Source organism: Mycteria americana, chromosome 8 (genome assembly GCF_035582795.1).
Source record: "Mycteria americana isolate JAX WOST 10 ecotype Jacksonville Zoo and Gardens chromosome 8, USCA_MyAme_1.0, whole genome shotgun sequence".
NCBI lineage: Eukaryota > Metazoa > Chordata > Aves > Ciconiiformes > Ciconiidae > Mycteria > Mycteria americana.
Window position 1 is genome coordinate 22,216,818 of NC_134372.1, and position 22,223 is coordinate 22,239,040.

The following is a 22,223-nucleotide window of genomic DNA, read 5'->3' on the forward strand; positions in this document are numbered from 1 at the left end:
GCTGCTGCAGCTTCAGTAGGGAGCTTGGCCGACCCCCCTGCGTGGCCGGGGTGCATCCTGGGGAGCACGTGGTGACCCTCTTCAGAGCGGTCATGGCACAGGCACCAGGGATGGGGTGCAGGGCCTCCACGAGGGAACATAGACACAAGCATGCATGGCAGGGGGAAACCAGCCAGAGGATGAACTCCTCTGGTCTTGCAGGGCTGAAACCAGACAGCCTCTGGGCTCAGGCAAGGCTTCTGCTCGTGCAGGGCTGGATTGCTTGTTTGATGAAGCCAAAAAAGCCCAGAGACTCACCATAAATGTAAGACTATAGGGCTCGGTGTCCTGGGATCTTCCACAGTGGCGATGAGAACAAGAAAGTAATCACCCAAAAGATGGCTCCAAAACCACGTCTTTGAAGCAGGGTGTGGCTGGCCACTGAGGAGATAGAAGAGCTCATTTTTCCCCAGAAAGCCATTTGGGGGAATTTGCAGCTGGTGGCCAGGAATGAGCAATTAAAAGGTACCAGGCCCAGACAGTTAGAGCTGCTGACTTTACCCAGGGGAGTAGCGAGGAAAACTCGGAAAGGCAGCTACAATTTTTCCACAATGGACACAGGAGCAGTTTCATGTAACCTGAGAATGGAGAAGTGGAATCATGGAATTGCTGAACCCCTCTGTGCAAGGAATTGCTCAAGCAAAGGCAGCAAAAGCAGTGCAGCACTTGGCCTGAGACGCCACGAACAAGAAAACGAGCTGCAGTAGATGTAATGACCAAAAGGAGACTGTCCCTTCAGCCACCCCAGCAGCAGAGTGCCAGAGCGTGTGGGACAGGCAGCTCCTGCCGCAGCTCTTCTCGCATTGATAGTGTCTTTCTGCAATGCTGCATTAACAACAAACTGGGAATTGCATCTTCTAGCCATACAGTTTCATTGCCTTTCTGAAACCCTTTCTGAAATCCAACATAGGCAGAGAAATCCCTGGGGAAGAAAAAATTCCTGATGGATCTTTCCAAATGCCTGGTGGTCTCCGCTCACTGACGGTGGGCATTAACATTTTGGCATAGGTGCAGCCACCAGCTGCCTAAGGAGCACGGGGCAAGTGATGTGAGTTCCTTGGCCAAGCCAAGTTAGCCAGGTTGCCAAGGAAGCTGATCCTGGGTGAAGAAGTGCCCTTCACAGCATTGGGCTGTGCACGCAGTGGATGGGAATTTGTCCTGTCCCCATCCTACGTGAGAAACAGGCATCTGGTCATGGTCTGGGTACTGGGTATGACAGTCCTGTACCCTTCTGCATTGCCTCCTGCAGGGTGCTCAGCACCCAGTGGGCTCCAAGGCACAGCAAGCCCAGCGTATCTGGAAGCAAAGGTGTGTTTGGACTGGTCCCCAGAGTGCATTTAGGGCGCCTTTACCGCACTGTCTTCCGTGATCCTTCCTAGGAAAGTGAGCAGCATTGGCACTTAGACCAAAACCCTTCCCAGCCCACAGCTGCAAGAGCTCCTTGCTGCAGGGAAGTGAAGCAGAAGTGACTTGGGCGGTTGCTGCACGGCGTGTTGCTTCCCGTGGCACAGCCAGCCCTGTCCTGCTCAGGAAGTCACGCAGCAGGAGCAAGGGCAGTGCCCGGGAACCTGCCTCCAGGTGCCCTCCAGCCCCGACCGCGTGGATCTAAACACAGGCAGGAAGGGCTGCGGAAGTGCCAACGGCAGCTTCAAGACACCTGCAGGCACTGAGGTCTCATCCGGCTGGAGGCAGGGGAGGATCAGGCGCAGGAGAGAGCTGAGCACTTTCAGAGCTTTTGGCACCTAAGCCCTGGGATTTGGCAGCAGCTAGAGGAAGCAGCTGCGGGACAAGGAAACATTTCAGTCGTGAGCTGACTGGTGAGTCACTGGACAAACCCACCGCCGTTTCATGCTGCCCCCCCCGCCCATCCCCCCAGCGAGGGGGGCTTTGCACAAGTGCTGGAGCAGAGATTCTCCCCGGGAGGGTGGTAGGGTGGTGCAGCCCCGCAACGGCACAGAGAGGTCGGGAGAGTTCCATTCTCAGAGGTTTTTGAGATGTGGCTCATCTCCAAAATCAGTCCAAAGACACTGCCCTGTCTGGGTGCTCGGACAGAGCTGAGTCAGCACATTCTTAGGAGCCTTTAAACTTTGCTTGCTGCTTTTTTGCAATCTGTTGATAAGACTCTCCCGTCAGCTGGATAGCGAAGCAATACTCGGTGCTGACAGGGATGCATACAGACCCTCAGAAATTATTTTCTACTGTCCCCTTGGAGGATGGTAATGAATCAGATTGCTGGGTGAGAAAAAGGAAAATATGAAGCCCTCTGTTGCAATTTCCTGCCCCAGATTACAGTGCACGCTATGCAGAGAACAAACAGAGCTGTGGCTCTCCCATCCTGTGGTCAGACTGATACATCTGGCTTCACTGTCCGTAACTCGGCATTTCTGGTTTCTCCTGATCTGTGGGATTTCCTGGTTGCTTAGGAATGGGAGTCTCTGCAGCAATGCAGCCCAGGCAGGAAAGCACAGAGCCTGGCACCTTCTGCCTTGGGAGGAGCCACCCTGCCTTGCTGAAACTCTGCTTTTGGGGGTGGGGTGAGACCAGTGCCACTGACTCCCTGCTGAGGAGCAGGTGGCACAGGTGTAGCTCTTGGGTGTTTCACTGGTGAAACAGGCTAAGAGCTTTGGCCTCAGTCATGGCTGAGGAGCCAGGCGAGTGCTGATGGGGTGCACTGGACCCATGCAAAGGGCAGTTGGGCAGGAGTGGTGAGAGCAGCGCTGTGTCCCTGAGGGGTGGTTCTCTGGGGCAGAACCTGCTCAAGTCAGCCCTTCCATCGGCTGGATCTGAATGGTCCCCTTGGCTGCCACTCCCACAGGAGTGCTGCCTTTCACTGTTGCTCTCCTCATTTCTAGGCTGTTCACCATGAATGTGGCTGTTCTCCTCCTCCTGGGGCTGGGGCTGTTGGAGGCAGAAGGCAGGTGTTTCTTCAATCGCACTCAGGAGCACTGTGTGTGCTACAGCCTGTCCCAGGAAAGCCTAAGCAGCATCATCCAGTGCCTCCCAGCCTCTGTCGTGGAGTTTCGGGGGGGAGAGCTGGAGAGATACGTAGCCTTCCCCATCAGTGACCTGGACCCCTCTGCCATTGAAATGCTGGGCTCCCTTGTCATCAGGAAAATAATTTTTGGTGATCTTCTGGTGCCTGAGATACTCCTCGCCCGAGTCCTGAGGTTCTTCTCCTACACCCATGTGCAGGAGCTGGTGTTTGAGAGCTGCATTTTTGAGGGGAGAGGAAACTGGGCTGAAATGGCTGGCCAGGATTTGCCCATACTGTCCCTGTACTTCCACAACGTGACATCTGCCCCGCTGACGGGCCGCGAAGAGAACTTCTCTAGTCTGAGCAGCTGGCTGGAGACCCTGCAGGAGCTGGCTGTCACAGCCTCCCATGTCACCAGCCTGCCCTGTGGCATTGGAAGGGTGTTCAGAGCTCTGCACTCCCTGGACATGGCACGAAACAGCCTTGGGGATGAGAGCTTGATGCCTGCCTTTTGCAAGGGGGCTTTCCCTCAGCTCCAGGTACTGAGTCTGCAACGCAACAACCTGACATCCTACCACAGTGTGTGCAAAAGCGTGCAGCTGCTGCGTGAGCTTCAGCATTTAGATCTCAGCCAGAACAAGCTCATGGCAGACCCATCCTCCTCCTGCCAGTGGCCAGTGGCCCTCCGAATTTTTAACTTGTCTGGCACTGGCTTGGATGAAGTCCTCACACCTCTGCCTCCCAGTCTAGAAGTGTTGGACATGAGCTGCAACCATCTCCATGCAGTAGACATCTCCCTCAGCTCCCTGAAGAAGCTCTTCCTTAGCCAAAACATGCTGCAGGCTGCCCCCTCCATCAGGAATTGCCCCATGTTGGACACCCTCCACCTGGACAACAACTCAATTACAGAGCTGCCATGGGATGAGGTGAAGCTCCTGGGGCGCCTGTGGGATGTGGCTGCAGCTGGCAACCCCTACAACTGCTCGTGCTCTGGGGCTGGGGGGGTCCAGGCGCTGGCAGGCCTGGTGCACCTTGGGCAGGGCTGGCCCCAGGACTACAGGTGCCACTCACCCCCTCACTACCAGGGCAGGCTGGTGAAGGATGTGCTGGTCTCAGCGCTGCAGTGTAACAGTGCTGCCGTGATTGTTCCTGTCTGCGTTGCCCTCACCCTGCTCGGTGTGGCCGGGGCCATCTACCTGGTCAGATCCAGGCCCAGGCTTGTCCGGCCCTGCCTCAGAGTGTGAAGGGGATGTGTGACCATTCCCACCAGTGCTTCCCTGTGGGGACTCAGCCCCAGGGACTGCAAGGCCAGGAACTCTGTGGGAAGACTCACAGGACCCCCAAGTGCTGGTGAGGGGCTCTCTTGGTGTCCCCAGTCCAGGCTCCCCTGTGGAGCAGGACTGTCCCCAGTGTTATCCCACAGTGGCTGTGGCTTTGCCCATCCAAGTTTTGGGGAAACCCCCAAGCAAAGCCCCTTGCTATGCTTTATCCCAGGGCTGCACCCTCCCAGAGGGGTTTTCCTTATGGCCAACTCTTAACTCCCCAAGCCCCAGCGTGCACCCATTGCCCCTGTGATTTCATCTGCCCTGAACAAGAGGAGTTCAGCTCTATCATATTTGCACCACTGCAGGCAATGCTCAGATGCCCCAAGCCTCACTGGGGTCTGGTGGTCCCTGCCCAGAGCCCCCCCACCTTGTAGCCCTGTGCCCCCCAGCCTAGTTGTCCTTGCAGCCTCTGTGGCCCCTCTGCTGGAATCTCTCCTCACGTGGGGCTGTGGCTGGGCCATGGCTGTGAAGACATCTGGTTTGTGAGGATGTCTGCTTAACTGCTATTAGGCATAAGAGAAAAACCACAAAAGACAGGAAAATGAATAAACACCCCTATACACAAACGCTAACAAGCAGGAGGTAACAGAGACAGCAACCAAGACCCAAGCTCTCAAGGCACTAGTGGACGAATGCCTCAAGTGTGACCTTAAAGAGGTTCAACCAGAAACTTTTTAACTGATAAGAAGAAAATGGGTTTACTCTGGGTTCTGGGTTATTCAGAAAACATCTCATAGGAAAGAGAAAATTGATTATGCGATGCTGAGGGAGATTGAGGAAATACAAAACTTACTGGGGAACGCTTATGGGAAGGATCAAAGGAAGGATCATGGTGGGTGGGTGGGGAAGGAACAAGTATGGGAAAATGGGGACAGGGAAGAAGGTGGCTGGTCGTAGGTAGGTAGTGCTCGCCTGGCCAAGCCCTGCGCTTCATCCCCATGGTCTGTCCTGCCTTCTCATTAAAATCTACTCCTGGGTATTTTCTGTATCCCCTCACTCTCTATTCTGTTTGTGCATATGTGTGCATGACCTGCAAGCAAACACAGGCTGGACTAGCCAGTGGGTGGGAAACCAGAGTGTGGAAAGACCCAAGGCTGGAGCTGGAGAGTGGCTAAACAGGGCCCAGGGTCCAGCTGTGGATCCGTGATGGGCTTGGGGTCTGTTGTGTGTTCGAGGGCACACGGGTGTGCACCTGCCTGTGGGTTGAGGGTGGGGGTGTGGGATTGTGCCACCAGTCCACATCAGCCCTGAACAGCTGGAGGGGAGGGATGAGGCCGTGCTGCCCGTGTGCTTGTGTTCATGGGCGTGCTGTTGGTGGTTAGATGGGTGCTAGCAAAGGCACTGCTCTGCTTGTGTTGACCCGTGTGGATGTGTGTACATCAGGTGTCTGCATTTGCATCTTGGGGATTGGTGCTCAGTCTTGCTACTGGCTGGACCTGGGAATAGGGAGCAGCAGCTGCTTCCTAATGGATGAGGAAGGAGAAATCCCTGTCTGAGAATCCTAGGATTTGCTTTCCCTTAGCAGCACCCATGTGAGGCCCAACCCCACCCCTTGCTGTGCTCCTGATGGAGCCGCAAGTGCTGTTTGCTCCATTTGCAATGATGGCTCATGTCCAGCCTGGCATCACCCTCATGACTGAAGACATTTGGGCAGGTAGGGGCTCAGGGAGGCAGGGGAAGCTTTGTAATCTCATTCTGTAGGGGGAATGGTGGCAGATGGAGGGATGCGTATGCATCTCCTCATTGTGCCTGGTCCTATCCAAGCACAAGGCGCAGGGGCTGTCCTGGGACCTCTCTCCTATCTCCCACAATGTGCATTTCCAAGACCACATAGATTCTCAGCTTCGGCATTTCCTTTTGTGCTTTCTTGGTATGACAGATCTCCAATAAACATGATTCTGTGGTTTGTGGTTGCTTTTGGTGTCTAGAAAAACCTTCACGATAGTCCAAGGTCCCTTGTCTCCTGTCCCTGGCTTGCAAAGATGTCCCTCTTGGAGCCAGGAGCACGCCAATGGTGTGAGTGCATCCCAGCACCCACCTGCCTCCCATGGCCCCGCTGACTCCTTGGCTAGCAGGGCTCAGCCTCCAGAACATGCCTCCAGGCTGGGCTCGGTCCCTGCCGGCTCTGCCCACAGGACTGTGGCCGACATCCATTAACAATGCAAGGGAATATGATCCCCCTGTTTAGCCCCATCTGCTGCCCTGTCCAAAACAGCAGCTCAAGGGCTGCGCATACTGAGCTAGCCATGGATGCTGGGGAGGTGAGTGCCATCGTGGGGGGCATCACAGGGTGGTTTGGAGGGATCTGTCCCCTGAACTTGGATGCAACACGGCCAGGTGCTGCCCAGCTCCCCAGGGGCTTATCCAGCTCCTGGCAGGTGCCATGTGTGTGGTGCAGGACCCATCTCATTCCCCCTCTGCCCCGTGTCCTGGCAGGCCAAGCAGGATGTCTCCATACGAGCAGCCATGGGACTCCACCAGGCAGCAGGTAGAGCTGGGGCTGGGGACACCTGCAGTGTCCCAGTGCCTTCATCCCAAACCCCCGTGCCAGGTAACTGGGCTAGGGTGGCAGCCACAGTTGTGGTGGCACTGGGACTGCTGGCCACGCTGGTGGGGCTGGCCTGGGCAGTGGTGATGGGGAGGTGACGTCCTCCCCACCCCAGTGGCTCTGAGCACTGTGGTCATAGCAGGAGGGCTCAGGGATGATGTGAAGCCCTGGGACCCGGCCCCAGGCTGCTGCGGGGAACAGAGCTGGGGCAGGTGGGGATGACCCCCCCACACCACCCCACACTCAGTGTTTTCAGGGCTAGGGGAAAGCTGGGTGGCCAGCAGCAAAGACCCCCTGCAGCTTCTCTTTTGGGAAGGAGGTCAAAGTGAGAGTGGCAGGGACATGGGCATCAAGGGGACGAGGGTCCCCAGGGAACCAGGCAGGAGCAGGGCGCCCAGTCCCAGCCGTCTGCCACGCTTGGGACCCAGATGGGTGCTGAGGTCTTGTGCTGATCCTGCCCTACACCCCTAGGGGCCCCCTCTCTTGTGGGGGTAACCAGATAGCAGGGGATGGGAGGGTGTCTCCCCCCACCCCCACCCCTGCCTGTGCCAGGCCTTCCATGTCACCCCTGCCATCTCCATCCCAGTCTGCCCAGTCTCTCCTTTACCCTGCACTGGTCACACTGGGATGGGGGAAACCTGAACATTATCACCCTCCCTCCCTCGTGCCCAGACAGCTGCTTGACTGTCAATGGCATCTTCCGCTTGGATGCAGGACAGGTATTGTGGGCCCCAAGTCCTTCTTCTGCACCCCTGTCCCCAGCCAGATGAGCCAGGGACATGCTGGCCCAAGCTGTGGGCTGGGGCACCCAGCTGTGGTCCTGGAGGCACTGGGCACCACTGCCAGCTCCTCAGGTGTTGCAAGGCAGTGCTGGGGATGCAGGGCTTGGTCCTACGTGTGGCTCTGCTGGTGTTTCTCACACCTTCCCTGTTTCCTCTTGGGTGCTGGGATGTGGCTGCTGTGCTGTGCCATGCTGTCTGTGCCTTACTGCCCATGCCGTGCTCTCTTTGGCATGCTGTGCACCACTGTGCCGTGCCATCTGTGCCATGCCATGCCGTGCATGCTGTGCATCTACACTGTGCCATCCATACTGGGCTACCTGTGCTGTGCTACCCGTGCCATATCATCTGTGTTGTGATGTCCGATCCATGCCAATGCCCTCCGTGCTGGGCCATCTGCACCACGCCGTCTGTACTGCGCCATGCTGGCTGTGCCATGTGATCCCTGTTCTGTTGGCTATGTCTCTCCTACCAGGAGAAGGCCCTGGAGTTGGCAAGATCCCAGCTGGCCCTGGTTCCCCTTGGCTACAGCGTGTCCCTGCTGCTGTGGGACCCCCATGGCCCTGAGACCCAGCTACCCTTCCAGAGCATTGTCTGGCAGGTGAGGGAACAATGCATGGCAGCAGAGAGGTGACAGGGAGAGGTAACAGTGCAACTGCATGGTGCTGGGCTCCCAGGTCATTCAACTGACCCCAGTCCTGCTGGTATGGGTGTGAGACCAAGCCATGGGTGCCAAGAACCAATGGCTCCCAGCTTGACTGGCTTGTCCCCAGGTGATCGACACCATCTTCCAAGAACTGGAGGCCTTGGGGGGCAATGCACAGAGACTGCAAACTGTCAGCCTGGTCCAGGTAGGGCAGGAGCAGGGCTGGCCAGGATGTCCTGGGGTGGGGGTCCCGTTCCCTCTCTGTCAATTGCCAGACTCTGCTGCGCTAAAGGGGCATATATTGCCCCAGTACTGGCATCCAGTCCCTTATGCCAGAGGGTGACCAGGGACTGGAGACCTTTGGATCCCAGGTTTTCTCACCTCTTCGCAGGGCTTCCCAGGCATGGGAAGCCTTGGCTGCCCACGGGGCGTCTCCCAGGCTCCAGCAGCATGGTAGGAACAGGGGAGCCCTCTGACACCTTCCTGCCTCTAACACCTTCCTGCCCACCATGTGGCTGGGCTTTTCCGGCCAGCCACTGCTCCCTGTGGCCTGAAGGACCCTCCAGTGTATCCTTGGTTGGCACAGGAGCAATGCCAGCTCCTGCCACCAGGCTGGGCCCTGCCCTTTAGCTCCGGGATGCTGCCAGGGACCTGCCAAGCTCCACACAGGGCTTGGGCATTCCCAGGGCTCTGCCTTTCCCTGGGCCCGGGGCTGGAAAAGCTGGGAGTAACCCTGAGATCTCCCCTCTCAGCCCTTACCTGTGCATGGCCATAAGCAACCTGGGTCCCCAGTGAGTGCAAGATAGCCAGCAGCCCAGCACTTTCTCTCCCCCCACCTAATGCAGCCCTGTTCCAGGTCTGTGCCCATAACAAAGCCTGGGACCTGCTCTGTCCTGACGGCTGAGCCCTGAAAGTGATGGATGTCATGCTCCTAGGCCTGTAGGTACCTGATGCCCTGTGGTCAGGCAGCTACTCCTGGGGGGCTCGTACCCCAACATCAAGAATGAGGCTGGGCAGGGAGCATGGTGCCCAGCCAGAGGACAGCCAGGGGTATCCCTCAGGGGGCCAGGGCATGCAGGAGGGGGTGGATATAACCCTCTTCGCTCGCTCTTGTCTCTGTTTCCAGGATGGTGGAGGAGGCAATGGAAATTGCCCTGCCTGATGCTCAAGCTGCCATCAGTGTCTATGCCTGGGGGCTGGGTGCCATCCCAGCACTGTTCCAGGGCTGTGCACACCAGCCTCCCACAGATGGACACTCAGTCACACAGGGGTGAGGGACTCGGCCGATATCCCGCAGGGACTGAGCTGGGATGGTGCCTCAGGAAGGATTGGGCCACAGGGTGCCTGGGTTGGCTCCAGGCATTGTCACAGCCCCGCTCACCCACTGGTCTCTCCCTGGTGCCAGCAGCCTCTGTGGAGTGGGAGCTGGAGGGTAGCAGGAGCCAGTGGTCAGCCCTCAGGATCCTGGCATCCCCTGGGGCCCCCGGACCCTGCTCTGACCTGTACGTACTGGAGCTGCAGCTCGGGGCTGGGGCTGAGCCAGGTCCCCTCTCTGGCACCCCTGTGGTGCCTGCTGTGGGGTCAGGGAGGATTTGGTACCCAGAGGTGAAGCAGGAGGGACCCAGACACCCCAACAGGAGCCCATGGCTGGGAACCAGGGGGGTGCCACCTCCCCTTGGGGACATGGGCTTGCTACCAGCATGGCTAACCCATGCTCAGGCTCTTGTGGGTCAGGACTCAGCCTGCCCAGCGCGTGGGTCCCAGCTCCATCCCTCTCCTCGGGTGTTTCTTGCCCACTGTGCAGGGCACTGGCCACTGGCCACCTCCCACCTGATGCCAGCTGCCTGCCCTGGATTATTGAGCAGCTGCTGGAGGGGAACAGCCTGACATTCCTGCTGCTGTGTGTGACGCTGCCAGGTAGACCCTGGGACTGTGACGCTGCTTTGGGGTGCCCCTTCCCTGAGGTTTCTCCCCTACCCTGCCCCATGCCTGGCACTTGGTCACCGGCCACTGCCTGGGGACCTGCAGAGTCAGCGGAAGCCGGCTCCGCTCATCCCTGTCATCCCTGATGCTATGCCAGGCACCAGGACATCCCTGTGCTGGTGGACCCCCGTGGTCCCTACCCAGGGCTTGCTGCTCTCCTAGACATCTCCAGAGAAGAGATCCTGGTGGCCCTGGGGCTGGCCAGTCAGGTGAAGGGGCTGGCCAAGATGACCTCAGCCACCCTCTGAGACCTGGTGCAAGAGGTCACAGCACATTGAAGGGAGATCTGAGGGCTGCAGACGGAGCTGCTGGCTGAGCTGGCCTCCCTGAGCAGAAGATGGCCATGGCCCAGCTGCGGGGAGCCCTGCAGGAGCTGCAGGTAGGGAAATGCCCCTGGCCACCAGATGGGACCAGGATGGCACTGATCCTCCCTGGTCAGATGAGGTCTGGGCTCTGTCCTGGTGTCAAGAACCCTTGTCTGGCACTGAAGGCAGAGGCTGGGGGCTGGGCTGGGATGTGTCCTTGGAGCTGTGCTATGCCTGGAGGTCTCCAGCACCCCAGCAAGGACCCCCAGCCCCTTTTTCCAGGTGCTGAAGAGCCAAAGGTGAGAGAAGAAGCAGGCAGTGGCTGAGGTGCTCAGGACAAGTCAGACATGCCAGCCCAGTGCCAAGGTGGACACAGGTCAGGCCACGGCCCCCTCATCCTGGGACAGCCCAGGTGCAGGAGAAGCCCTGAATCCTGGTTGCATCCCCATAACATCTCCTCCTGCTCCCACAGGACCGGGTCACCGCAGGGAATACAGCGCCGGGCCAGCAGCCTGGGACCCAAACACCCCCGACCAGTGCCAGCCTGGAGCTAGCAGGTCTGGAGCACGGGGACAGGCACGTGCCCCACACCTGGGTGGCTGATATGTGGGCACAAAGCATCACTTTACATGGTGGAAAATGGCTTCACTCAGGGGCTGGAACAGGCCTCAGTCCTTCATTTAAACTGGCTTCTTCAGCCCCACCACATCACGCTCATTGTCAGGCTCAGACATGCCCCTGGCCCCCAAACCTCTACCAGATGAAACAGATGCCTTCCTGCAGGGAGGACAGACACGTGTGCTGTTGAACCACAACTTTAATAACCCCGGCCAAAGCCAGCAGTGACTTCTGCCTGCCAGGAACTCACTAGCCACAGCATTGGTACAAATTCAGGTGCCATCTCCCTTTTGGGAGCAAGTGAAACAGTTCCCACATCCCGCTATTCCCCATCCACACAGAGCAGCGACACCATGCCCAAGAAGGGGAAATGGGGCCTAAGGACAGAAGCCCCTTCAGCCAGGGGCTGGGGCAAGGGGTGGGCTGCAAACCCACAGAGAGAGGTGGGAGAAACACCTCTGGCTGTGGCATGAGGCTCTCCAGGCAGCAGCACCCAGCTCCGTGCAGACAGCTGGTACCTCTACAGACCCAGAGGGAGAAACCCTCTTCTACTCCTCACTGGGGGCTCAGAGGAGGGAGTCACAGGCCAGCAGGGGTCACCTCCCACAGCACCAAGGCTCCCCTGAAGCCAAGGGCTGGGGATCAGCTGGGCATGTCGGATGGACATGGCCCCCCTGCCACAGGGAAGCACCACCCACTCCTGAGTCAAAACAGCATCAGACCAATGCTGGCCTGGCAGCAATCATGCAGCAGGGCTGCCTGTGTGCAGAGCCCACAGCACAGCAGAGCTAACCACTGCAGGAGCATTTACAGGCACAAGAAACAGGTGTGCTCTTTGGTGCAGGGAAGATGGGGGAAACAGCTTGAAAATGCAATACGCCACAAGAACGAGGTGCTCAGGACCCACCCGATCGTGCAGGAACCCCCTGGCATAGAGCCCAGCCAGGATGGAGCAGGGCCCAGCTTCCCCCCTGGAAACAGGGACAGGGCACTCTCCCCCTCAGCACTCCTCCTCCAGGGGCCCCTTGCTAGTCTTGCATGCACCCACCAGTAATGACTCCCTGCAAACAGTATGGCGGGGAGGCTGACAGCCAGAGCACTGCTGTGCTTCCAACACCAGCCCCAGCACAAACACTAAACACCCTGAGGCACGAGTAAAGACTGCCCTGGTGCATGCAGGGCAGGAAGGCAGCAGCTATGTGACCCCATAGTACAAGTGAACAGCGAGGCTGACACATGAGACGGCAACAAAGAAGAGGAGGGTGAGCTGCAGGTTGAAGAGGGTGGCTGACAGGAGGGCGTTGACCAGGATAGAGCACGAGATCACGAAGAGCCTGGTGATGTTACTGCTGTGCTTCATGACCACGGACATGATCAAGCCGTTCAAGGCCTGGCTGACCACAATCACTAGCACCCAGGAGGAAAAGCCCTCCAAGAAACTGCCCTCTCCACTGCTCCAGAAGTAGCCGATCAAGTTGAGCAGGACCCCAAAGAAGTAAAGGAAGAGGTTCTGAAGGCTGAGAGGCAGCGCCTGGGTTTTCAGGATGGCTTCTGTGTAGACAGCAGACAAGCCTGATATCAGGCAGTACACTGAGATCAGGAACAAGCCCACCAGCGTGATGTGCAGCTGCATCTTGGATGGGCTGCCAGGGTCCTCCAGGCCGCCACAGCTGTAACTCACCCCAGCAGCCACCAGCAGGAAGAGAGCCAGCCATTTGCGCATGCTGAGTCTTTGGCGCAGAAAGAGGCTGTAGAGCAGTGCAGTGCTGACAATCTTTAAGTTACTCAAGACCTGGTAGGTGCTGGGATCCATGAAGAGCTGCATGTGAACCACCAGGTTGTTGTTGGCAGCATAAAGGAGGGCAGAGAGAGCGAAAGGGGCAACGTGGCGCCACGACACGGCAACTCCCAGCAGCTCCCGGTTCCACGTCAGCAGAAACAGGAGGGAAAACACCAGTTTTGTCAGCTCAACAAGAACCACAACGGACGTGGAGCTGAAAGGGATCAGCCCGTCCACCTTGCACAGGGTCAGGAGGGGAGCATGAGAGCCATATATGACTACAGACAAGACCAGCATCAGTCCCCACAGCCCCCTCCAGAGCACCTGGTTTGCAGAGCCAGTAGCATTACCAAATATCACCATTTTCAGGTGGTAGCCAGCAAGGGCAAGCTCCTGTCAGTGCAGACAGGCCAGTCAGACTTGCATCCTAGAGCATTCAAGAAGAGACCAAATACCATGAATTTAATGAGCCTGATTAAAACAGGATGTTACTCGCTACATTTCTGATGCAGTGGAAGAGAATCATTTTGTCTTTCGTTAGAAGAGAACTACAAGCCTCCCCAGGAAGCCACACAAAGCATGTTCCTAGGGCAAAGCGGGCACTTGGAGGAAAGGCATATGGGTGGTAAGCATGATGACATGTCACAGGCAGCCTTTCAGTCTGCAGGGGCATAGGGAGAGGTGAGGTTGAAAAGGCAGCTGGCAAACTATCATGCTTCCAAGCTACTGCGGGTGAGTGGAGTGATCACCAGTGTCATGATGCTTTAATAAATACCCCATAACCCGACCTGCTGATGTCTCGCAATGATGTGGTATAAAGCCCTTTTCCAGTGGAAAAGAACAGTGTACGTGACGTACCTCTGAAAGCCCTAGGAATCTTCTGCACCTGCTAACTAAGGAGCACTGTTCCTACAGTCACCACTGCCAAAGGGCTCTTTGCTAGTCCCGACCTTTTTTCAGTGAACTGAAATAGTCCCGGACTGTCTTTTCAACATTGGGGACGGTGTAGTTCTGAGCAGCATATATCCCTGTGCAGGTCCCAGCCACGAATCCCAGGACGGCCGAGAAGCGAAGTTTGGCTACCAGGTAGCCTGCCAGGAAGCCTTTGAAAAAGGGTGAAGCCAACACAGAACCATCCTGCGGAGAAGAGTGAAGACTGAAGTCACCGGGCAGGGTGGGCTTGCACAGGGAATGCAGAGGAGACGTGCCCCGGGGACTTTTTTTTTTTTTTTACCAAGCCCCCTCAAGACGGGTGACTGGTCCGCCCCGAGGCACACGGGTCACCACACACCGGCGGGGGAAGCGCGTTACCTGCCCCACGCCAGCGTGCACCTCGTCCTCCACCCTGCGCTGCAAGCTCTCCAGCTGATCCTTCAGGAAGGCGAGGTCTTTCAGCTTGGGCAGCGGGTCCTGGGAGAGACACACAGACTGATACCCAGCCCCACAGGAAGCGTCCGGGAACAAAGAACCAGCACTGCCCGCCGCACCAACTCACTCACCTTATCGTCCGCCATCTTAGCGCAGGCGCTGCCCGCCGCGCAGGCACCGCCCCCTGCGCAGGCGCTGCCCTCCGCTGAATTGGGCCGCAGGGAGGCACGTGACGCTTACCCCCCCCCCCCCCCCCCCCCCCCCCGCCGGCCCGCCCAGCGCCATCTTGAGACGGGGCGGGCCGGGCGCCGCCATAATGGCGGGCGCGGCGCCTCCCCCCTGAGGGCCGGCCCCAGTACCGAGCCCCGCAGAGCAGCGGGAGCTCCGGGGCCGCCCCGGGGGCGGGGGGTAGCCAGGAGCTCACGGCCGCCCCCAGCGCGGTCTGGACTCCTCAGAGCGCCTGTTGGGGCCCAGCCGCTTTCACGGCCCCCGGGGTGGGGAGCTCTGGCTGCTGCTGGCGCGACCCCGGCAGCCAGGGACTGAGAAGAGCGGTTTGGCCCATGCATGTAGGAGGGAAGGGCCTTGGCGGGCCTGGAGCGGGGCTGGGGGCTGCAGCCGCTGCTGCTGTGCCCGTGGCCCTGCTCTGCCCCGAGCGGGTGGGAGCTGCTGAGGGTTGTGCATGTGATCGCTGCCCTGGGACGGCAGGGGCACGGGGGCCTTCAGCACAGGATGGGTGCACATGTCTGTGTCTCTGTTCTCGGAGAGATCCCTTTGCATGGCAGTTTCTGTTGGCGAAGGTCCGAGGATCAGCCCAGCATCCACCCTGGGCATTCCAGGGGGCATTCCCCTCCCTGGCCCAGCAGGCTGGTAGGGAGAAGTCGCAATGGCTTGCTAGGCCTTGGCAGAGCATTTGTCAGAGCTCAGTGTTCAGGAGTCCCCTTATCTCTGTCCCAGAAGATGCTGCTGTGGTGCTGGGGTTGGCTGCAGTGCTGGAGTGGCCCCATGTATTGTTGCTCTCCACTTCCCCTGCTTGCCCTCTTTAACCACACAAGCAAAGCTCTGCCTTGGGCTTGGGGTCCCAGTTACAGCCTAGTGGGACAGACGCATCCTGACACTTGGTGTTTGTTCAGGTCTGGGGAGGGAGCAGCAGAAGATGAGCAGGAGGGTCTGTGAGGGGTACAACAAAGAGGTGATGCTGGGATGGTGCTGCCTTTGGTTTCTAGCCCACTGGTGGAGGACAAACCGCAGCATGGTGTGGGAACAGCCTGCCAGCCCCGCAGGGATGGTTTTGGCAAGTGGAGATCACTGCAGGAACGTCACATCTGCTGCATGGTGACAGAGGCACAGGAGGAGGCTGGGCCTAGCCTTTGAGTCATTGTCTTTCCTCTTGCTCCCACTGCCTGAACTGAAGAGGGAGGTAAATGGGGTCCCTGATGATAGAAACCTCCATCCTCCTCTGCCTTCATGCTTCATGCTTCCGAGTGTCGTGCCGTGGCTTTTCAGCATAGCTCAGAAGTTAGCTGAGGTGACAGCAAGTTGTACGGAGCTGTGGCTGAAGGAATCACTTGTCGGTCTGTTTGCCTCTGTAGTCTAACAGCGTAGTCTAACAGGAGCTGGTGGAAGGCCAAGGCTTATGTAAAGCTGATAAGGGGGATACAGGCTGGAAAGCAGAACGTCTAAACAATAATTACTGTCCTTGGGAGAGAAGCACATCCTGAAGAAATATGTAAGCTAATTAAAATGTTTTGGGAACCATCTGAAACAACTAGTAGAAGTGTGATAAGAAGCACCCTCATGCAAACTATCCTCATTGTAGTACTAAAAGTCACACCCCTCAAGCTGGAGACCCCGGCCCAAGCAGAGACCTCTCACCTTTGAGCATGCATAGAATATTAAAGTAGCACTGTAGCTTTAAGTTGAAATAAGAGAAATGTAGACCAATAGAAAACTGCTTTGTGTAATTACTTATGCATATGCATAACTGGACTGCATAAATACTGTACCTGTATGACTGAACTTTGTGCTAGCTTTGCGGAGCTACCACTTAGCATCCATCTCTGTGCAGACATGAAATAAAAATACCTCTGCCCTGTGTGTATATTGGCGTCTCGCACACTGGGTAAATGACCTCACACTTGTGGGATAACACCTCTACCTGCAGTCTTCCAAAGATGCTGTGATCCACTTGTTGGCAGGGGCTGCTGTCAGAAGAGGTGACATGTGAAGGAAAGTGTCAAGGTACCAAATGGAGTAAAGGCAGCTGGGTGAGAGAGTCCAGAGCTGGGGTTTGGAGGAAGTGCTGTCAAGGCTGGCATGGCCTAGCTGTGATCCCAGGCTGCCAGGACCTGCCCCTCTGCAGCCCCTGTTCCCTCAGAGTCTCTTCCCAGGGACGTATGGGGACCAGGCTGAGGAGATCTCTGCTGGTTTGCCTGCAGCTGTGCCATAGGGGATCAGCTGGCACCTCAGTGCGGATGTGTGCCCCGAGGACATGAGTCTTGCCTTGCTCATGAGCAGTGATGCAGGGCTTGGTTTGTCCTTCATAGCAGTGAGGATATTTTACGAATAGATGACCATTTCTCCCTTGCCAGCCCAAGAGGGAGATGTTCCCCTGTGACCCGGGCAGCAGCTCACATGGTGCACCTCTGTGGGCCTGGCAGTACGTGGTGCCCATTGTAGGGTACCATGCCTTCAGGCCCACATGGGTCAGCTCTTGTGTCCCAAAGGGCCCTGCTGTGTAAGTTTGTGTGAGCAGATGCTGTAGGTGTGGATGGAGAAACAGCTACCACAGAACAGCAGGCCAGAGAGGAGAAGTACATGCTGAGAGGCAGCCTGTGAAAGTCCCCCAAGAACTGATGAGAGACTGGAGGCTGGCATTGGTTTTGAACCCACAGGAGCTGGTGAGCATAGCTCACCACAATGCTCCCAGCACAGGCGAGCATCAGCTGGGGGTCATGTAACTTGTGCCAGGTCCATTGCACACAGCAGGATTTTATACAAGCATCTGATGAGAGAAGAGTCCCTCTGATGGATATTGCGAACACCTTCCTGAGGGTGTCTGGTGTGTCAGTGCAACACTCCACTCTGGGGAGCAGCCGGGGTCGGCTTCCAGGTGTTGATGCCTGAGCGGGTGTGAGTGACCCTTGTGAGTTGGTGACTGTACTGTGGGGCTGGTTATCTGCGGTTGGTACCAGCTTCAGTCTGTTAATAGCAAATGCTTCATGGTCTTCTAATGGACATTCTTAAAGGTCTTCTTAAAAGGGAATTTACATCACTTGAGCACCCCTTCCATGTCCCCCTCAGAGGGGGAGCACTGGGAAGCTACAGAGCTGGGGACCCCTCTCCATCTGTGTGTGCTGCAGTGCCTTCAGGCACTCCAGGCCAGCAGAGAAAAGCCAAGGGCCACCAAAGGTCGCCACCTCCCAAAAGTAGCAGACAGTTGCCGATGTGTGTGCAGTCCTTGTACCACCAGAGCAGGTGAGGGGGGGATTCACCCCGTAGGGCTGGCCAGGAAGAGCATGTTGTTCCCACAGCCCATGCAGGAGATAGGACAGCTCTTGGGTGAGGGTGTGCTGTCCCTGGCACTTGGAGGGGAGCTGAGCCCCAGGGATTGCTATCTGCAACGTATTTGTTAGTGAAAAGCTGTGTGCGGGGTGAATGTCTGCTACTGCAGCTCCAGCCTAGAAAGATGTAGAGCACAGAAAGGTAGCAAGCGGCTTCCAGTGTAGGGATCTGTACCAAAATATTAAGGGCTTGAGTCTGTGTCTCATCCCATCTCTGCTCCTTCTCTTGTGGCAAGCCCTCGTGTTGGGCTGCTGTTGTGGGCCTGGCAGACAGCTGCACTGGAGGCTCCAGTGACTGGTCCTGTGGCTGGTGTCAGGCACAAGTGGCAGGACATGTTTGGTCCCAAGTGTGGTGTCTCATCCTGTGGCCCAAGATCCCTCCTGCCCTTTTCCTGGTCCTAGACTGTAGTACCAAGACAGCCATCCTTTTCCCAGTAGCGAGGGGTGGAGGCAATCCCCCTCAGCTCTTTCCTGCTGCTGGTTTCAGGGCAGAGATAATGGTCTCTGGCCTCAGGAGGCTGCGTCCAGCCCAAAGCAGTGTCAGGAGCAGGAAAAAGAGACAAAACATGTTCCAACCTAATTAACCCCACTTCCTCTCCCTTTCATGAGCAGGATGTGTTTGTGCAGACAACACTGTGGGCTCTTTCCTCAGTGGTTGAAGCAACTCAGATGTCAGTGCTGTTTTGCTGGGGATAGATGGTGACTCAGGGCATCCTCTCTGCATCCATGTCTGCCATGGTTACCCAGGTCACTTGTGCCCTGAACAGCTTTGTGCCATACCAGCCAGGTCTGGGAGGATGCTCAGCTATTATGGAAGCAGCAGGTTGGCTGCACTGGCTGGCTCCTGCTCTTACTGCAGACCCCAGCACCAGAGGCCAGAACAAAATTCATGAGGAAAGAACAAAAATGACTCCCTGAAGCTGACACCTTGATGTTACTATTTAAAGGCTAGAGCTAGCAGCTCTTTCTTTGCTAGTAAGAGACTTGGCTTAGTAAAGAGCTTGGCACAAGAAAGGACCCTGTGCAGGCCCCTGAGCCACCTGTGACCCCAAACTGGCACCCAGAAATAACCCCGCTTCCTACTTGGTGCTTTAAGTTGTTTTTCCATTTCTTTGTCTGCTCACCTTTCTGTGAGACCTTTCTGTGAGACGGAGTATGGGGACCATACTCTGTCTAACATATCCGTTGAAGGTGTGAGTGAAACAAAAACTGCAGCACTTTCAGTCTGGGAAATGGGCACTACAGAACTACAAGCAAGACTGAGGAATTGTGAGAAATGCATGTTTCAGATGCTTGGCTAACAATTTAATTAGAAACTAGGATGTTGGGTTTTACATATATGTTACCCCTATGGATGCTACACCAGGATTTAAAGGCTCAAGGATTTAAAGGTGTGAATTTGCAGGCACAGCTGTGTACTAAAACGGGCAGTGTGCAAGAGCATTGAGACAGCCCTGTAAAGGCTTCTGGACTGTCAGGCTGCTGGCTCTCAGTTTATACGCACTCCCCATATATATTATACTGCTCCCACTGACCCACTGGGAACAGGAAATGAAAGGGACTGTGAAGTCAGTAGCAGGTGCAGCACGAAGCAGAGGTGGTTAATTAATAGCCACTTTAACTCCAAGAGATGTGAGAATCCAACCATGGCTGACAGCCGAAGCGCTGAGCTGCTGTTTTCCTTGCTTTGCAGGATGCCAAACATTAACCACAGAGAGGCATGAACTTAGTGAACCTGCCATTTTCCTCAGCCACTTCAAATGAGCCCACCTTTCAAGCAGTATTTTTGCTACGTGAAAGGTAAAAAAATATCAATGTGATTGCAAGGGCCTTTCTTGGAGCACAACCGCAAAACTTGAAAAGTGCAACTTAGTGCGGGCCGATTGTGAAAATTTGAATATTGCTAAAAAGCAACAGTTGAGGGCAGCATAGCACCACTGAACAGTCATTGCTGCTCACCTCCTTTAGCTGTTGCCTCATGAAAGGTGTACCCATCGCCAACCTCACAGGCACTTTTCTGCACTTTTCTGCAGCAGACGACGTGCGCGTTTTTCTCCACCGAAGCACACGACCTTCCCTGGCTGGCATGCACACCTATCTGCCAATAACTTGTTTTATTTCAGCCTTACGAAGTGACCACCACTGCATAACCTGGTTGTAAAGCATCATCATACACATAGTGTTCTTTGCTCTGGACGTGCACAGTTATCAACCAAACTCACCTGCTCTTTAGGAATTACATGGATATAAGATTTAAGGATACAAATAAAAGTAGGTCCTGGGGAATCTTTTTAACTATTGTCAAACTTCAGAAATAGTTACCTTTGGCTTCTTCTTGGCTCTTGCCCCAGATACAGAAGCATCCTGCATTTGCAAGGCTCCATATTTGACCTTTTCAAACAGTCAGAAACTTTCTGCCCAAAGGCTTCAGGGCCCAAGTTTCAGGATGAGTTTGTAGCTCCCAGGAGTGGAGGGGTGGAAGCACAAATGAAGCTGAGAACAATTCCTGCCTCTCAGCACCAGAGAGGGTATTACAAGTGACTCAGGTTTGGGGGTCTTCTAGAAGATCTGTTTTGTTAATGCCAACATTTATATTCAAGCCACTGCATAAAATCTTTAAAGAGTCAAAATTGACTCTTGGTCTTCCATTAGAAAGAAGTGTTACAGCCAAGGTATATACTTGGCATAAGACTTCATGAGACAGTAATTACCAGGAATGTAAGCAAAAATGAGAAATCTCAACACATTGTCCATGATCCAGTCACAAACCACCAGCATTATAAGAATACTCTCTTTACCAGCATTGTAAGAATACTCTCTTTATGAGCCTTTGCAGGGACAAGGTCCCACAAACACAGACAGCAAGAGCAAGAGGGAGAAAACCAGCATCCAGATCAGCTGCTCAGATTCACACATAAGTGAGAGTATAGCCAAGAGCAAGGAATGCTGCATCTTTTCCCTTTGTTCTTTTTTTTAAGCCATGTGTCTTTCCTTAAGCTGCTGATAATTATAAGTGAGTACATAAGCATTTTGTACACCACTAGATCAACTCCAGTTCCCACCACAAACTGAATGAATTTAAATGACTCAGTAAGTTTTTCTGATTTTGAGCAAAGCAGTGACTTATGCACAGTCTTGGGGCTACAGAAACTGTGCAAAGGCTTAAATCTGTAGACAAAAAGGGTCATTTCCCAATGGCAAATAGCAATGTGCCCCCAAACTCTAAGTGATGCTGGATGCCAAGGAATTGATACCTCGACATGTTCAAGAGGACTTAAGAAAAGTCACTGCTGAAGCCAGCCAAGAAGAGTCACCAGATTGAAGGAACCAGTTTGCAGTAAGGGCCACATTTTGTTGTCAATGAGCAACACAAGGTATCTTTTTAAAGTTTTCTTGCTGTTCAGCACTGGAGCAGAAGCAGAAGTCTTAGGTGCCAACATCCATCGTAAACCAGCAAGAAAATGGATGAGATTTCCTGCTCCGAAACCATTGTGTCTCTCACAGAGAGCATCCCAGAGAAGGGGGCCATAGAGGCAGAGCAAACTGGATGCCGTCACTCTTGTGGCCACGTATGACACTGCTGTGATACTGCTTCTTGTGAGCAATCTGCCATGCAAGCAACAGTTTCTTTCTCTAAATGCAGGGCCTGTGTAGTGTAGGTTGAACTGCAGTTCTGCACCACCTCCTGTTTGAGGGGATTAGCAAAAGGAGGCAGATGACTCCAGTTTATTGGTATGTTCAGTCATGACACATTCAAGGTGGAAACTGGACAGTTAAAACAAGCAGGTAACTGCAATAAAGATGACACTTCACTATCTTTTATATGAACCAGAGCCCAGATGGGCTGCCAGGTTTGCTGAGGTCAAACAGCAACAACAGACTAGTGCCTCTTCCTGGAGATCAGTGGCTCACAGTGGTGGCAAGGAACCCCATCCTCCTGCACCAAGCAAACATTTGCCAAGAGAGGACTGAGACCATTCCTGATTCTCCAAAGCAGCGGAGAAAAAACAGCAGGGAAATTTCTCTGCTGATGCTCCAGCACTTTTTTGTGCCATTTAAAGAAGCAGGAAGCCAGGAAGCTCGATGGCATGGGGCATCTTTTAATTACCAATAGTTGTTCTTGAAATTATTTAGCACTGAGCTGATGATGCCTACTACTACTGTCATTTACAGGGATGGGCTCTTGAGGATCATACAGACATTGACCTCTCAACCCCAAAACCCAGCAGTAAAACAGAAGTAGAGGAACTCTTCTTTCTAGCCTTAAATCCAGAGTCACAAAGATGTCAGCACCAACT

General features: G+C 55.3%; 3 protein-coding genes across 3 annotated transcripts; 1 reads left to right on the top strand and 2 right to left on the bottom strand.

Moving 5' to 3' along the window:
- The first annotated feature begins 1,177 nt into the window (after window positions 1–1,177).
- Window positions 1,178–6,218, top strand: CD14 (CD14 molecule). The gene is made up of 2 exons (XM_075510176.1): window positions 1,178–1,856; window positions 2,892–6,218. The coding sequence occupies exon 2, from the start codon at window positions 2,902–2,904 to the stop codon at window positions 4,255–4,257; it is 1,356 nt and encodes a 451-aa protein (XP_075366291.1). The 5' UTR covers window positions 1,178–1,856; window positions 2,892–2,901; the 3' UTR covers window positions 4,258–6,218.
- Window positions 6,219–11,407: 5,189 nt separating this feature from the next.
- Window positions 11,408–13,367, bottom strand: SLC35A4 (solute carrier family 35 member A4). Its single transcript, XM_075510178.1, has one exon. It carries the CDS (start codon window positions 13,358–13,360, stop codon window positions 12,413–12,415), a length of 948 nt encoding a protein of 315 aa, XP_075366293.1. The 5' UTR covers window positions 13,361–13,367; the 3' UTR covers window positions 11,408–12,412.
- A 65-nt stretch (window positions 13,368–13,432) lies between these two features.
- LOC142413742 (SLC35A4 upstream open reading frame protein) lies at window positions 13,433–14,557 on the bottom strand. Its single transcript, XM_075510179.1, has 3 exons — window positions 14,497–14,557; window positions 14,309–14,407; window positions 13,433–14,134 (listed from the first exon to the last, which is right to left on the bottom strand). The coding sequence occupies exons 1-3, from the start codon at window positions 14,509–14,511 to the stop codon at window positions 13,937–13,939; spliced, it is 312 nt and encodes a 103-aa protein (XP_075366294.1). The 5' UTR covers window positions 14,512–14,557; the 3' UTR covers window positions 13,433–13,936.
- Window positions 14,558–22,223: the final 7,666 nt, after the last annotated feature.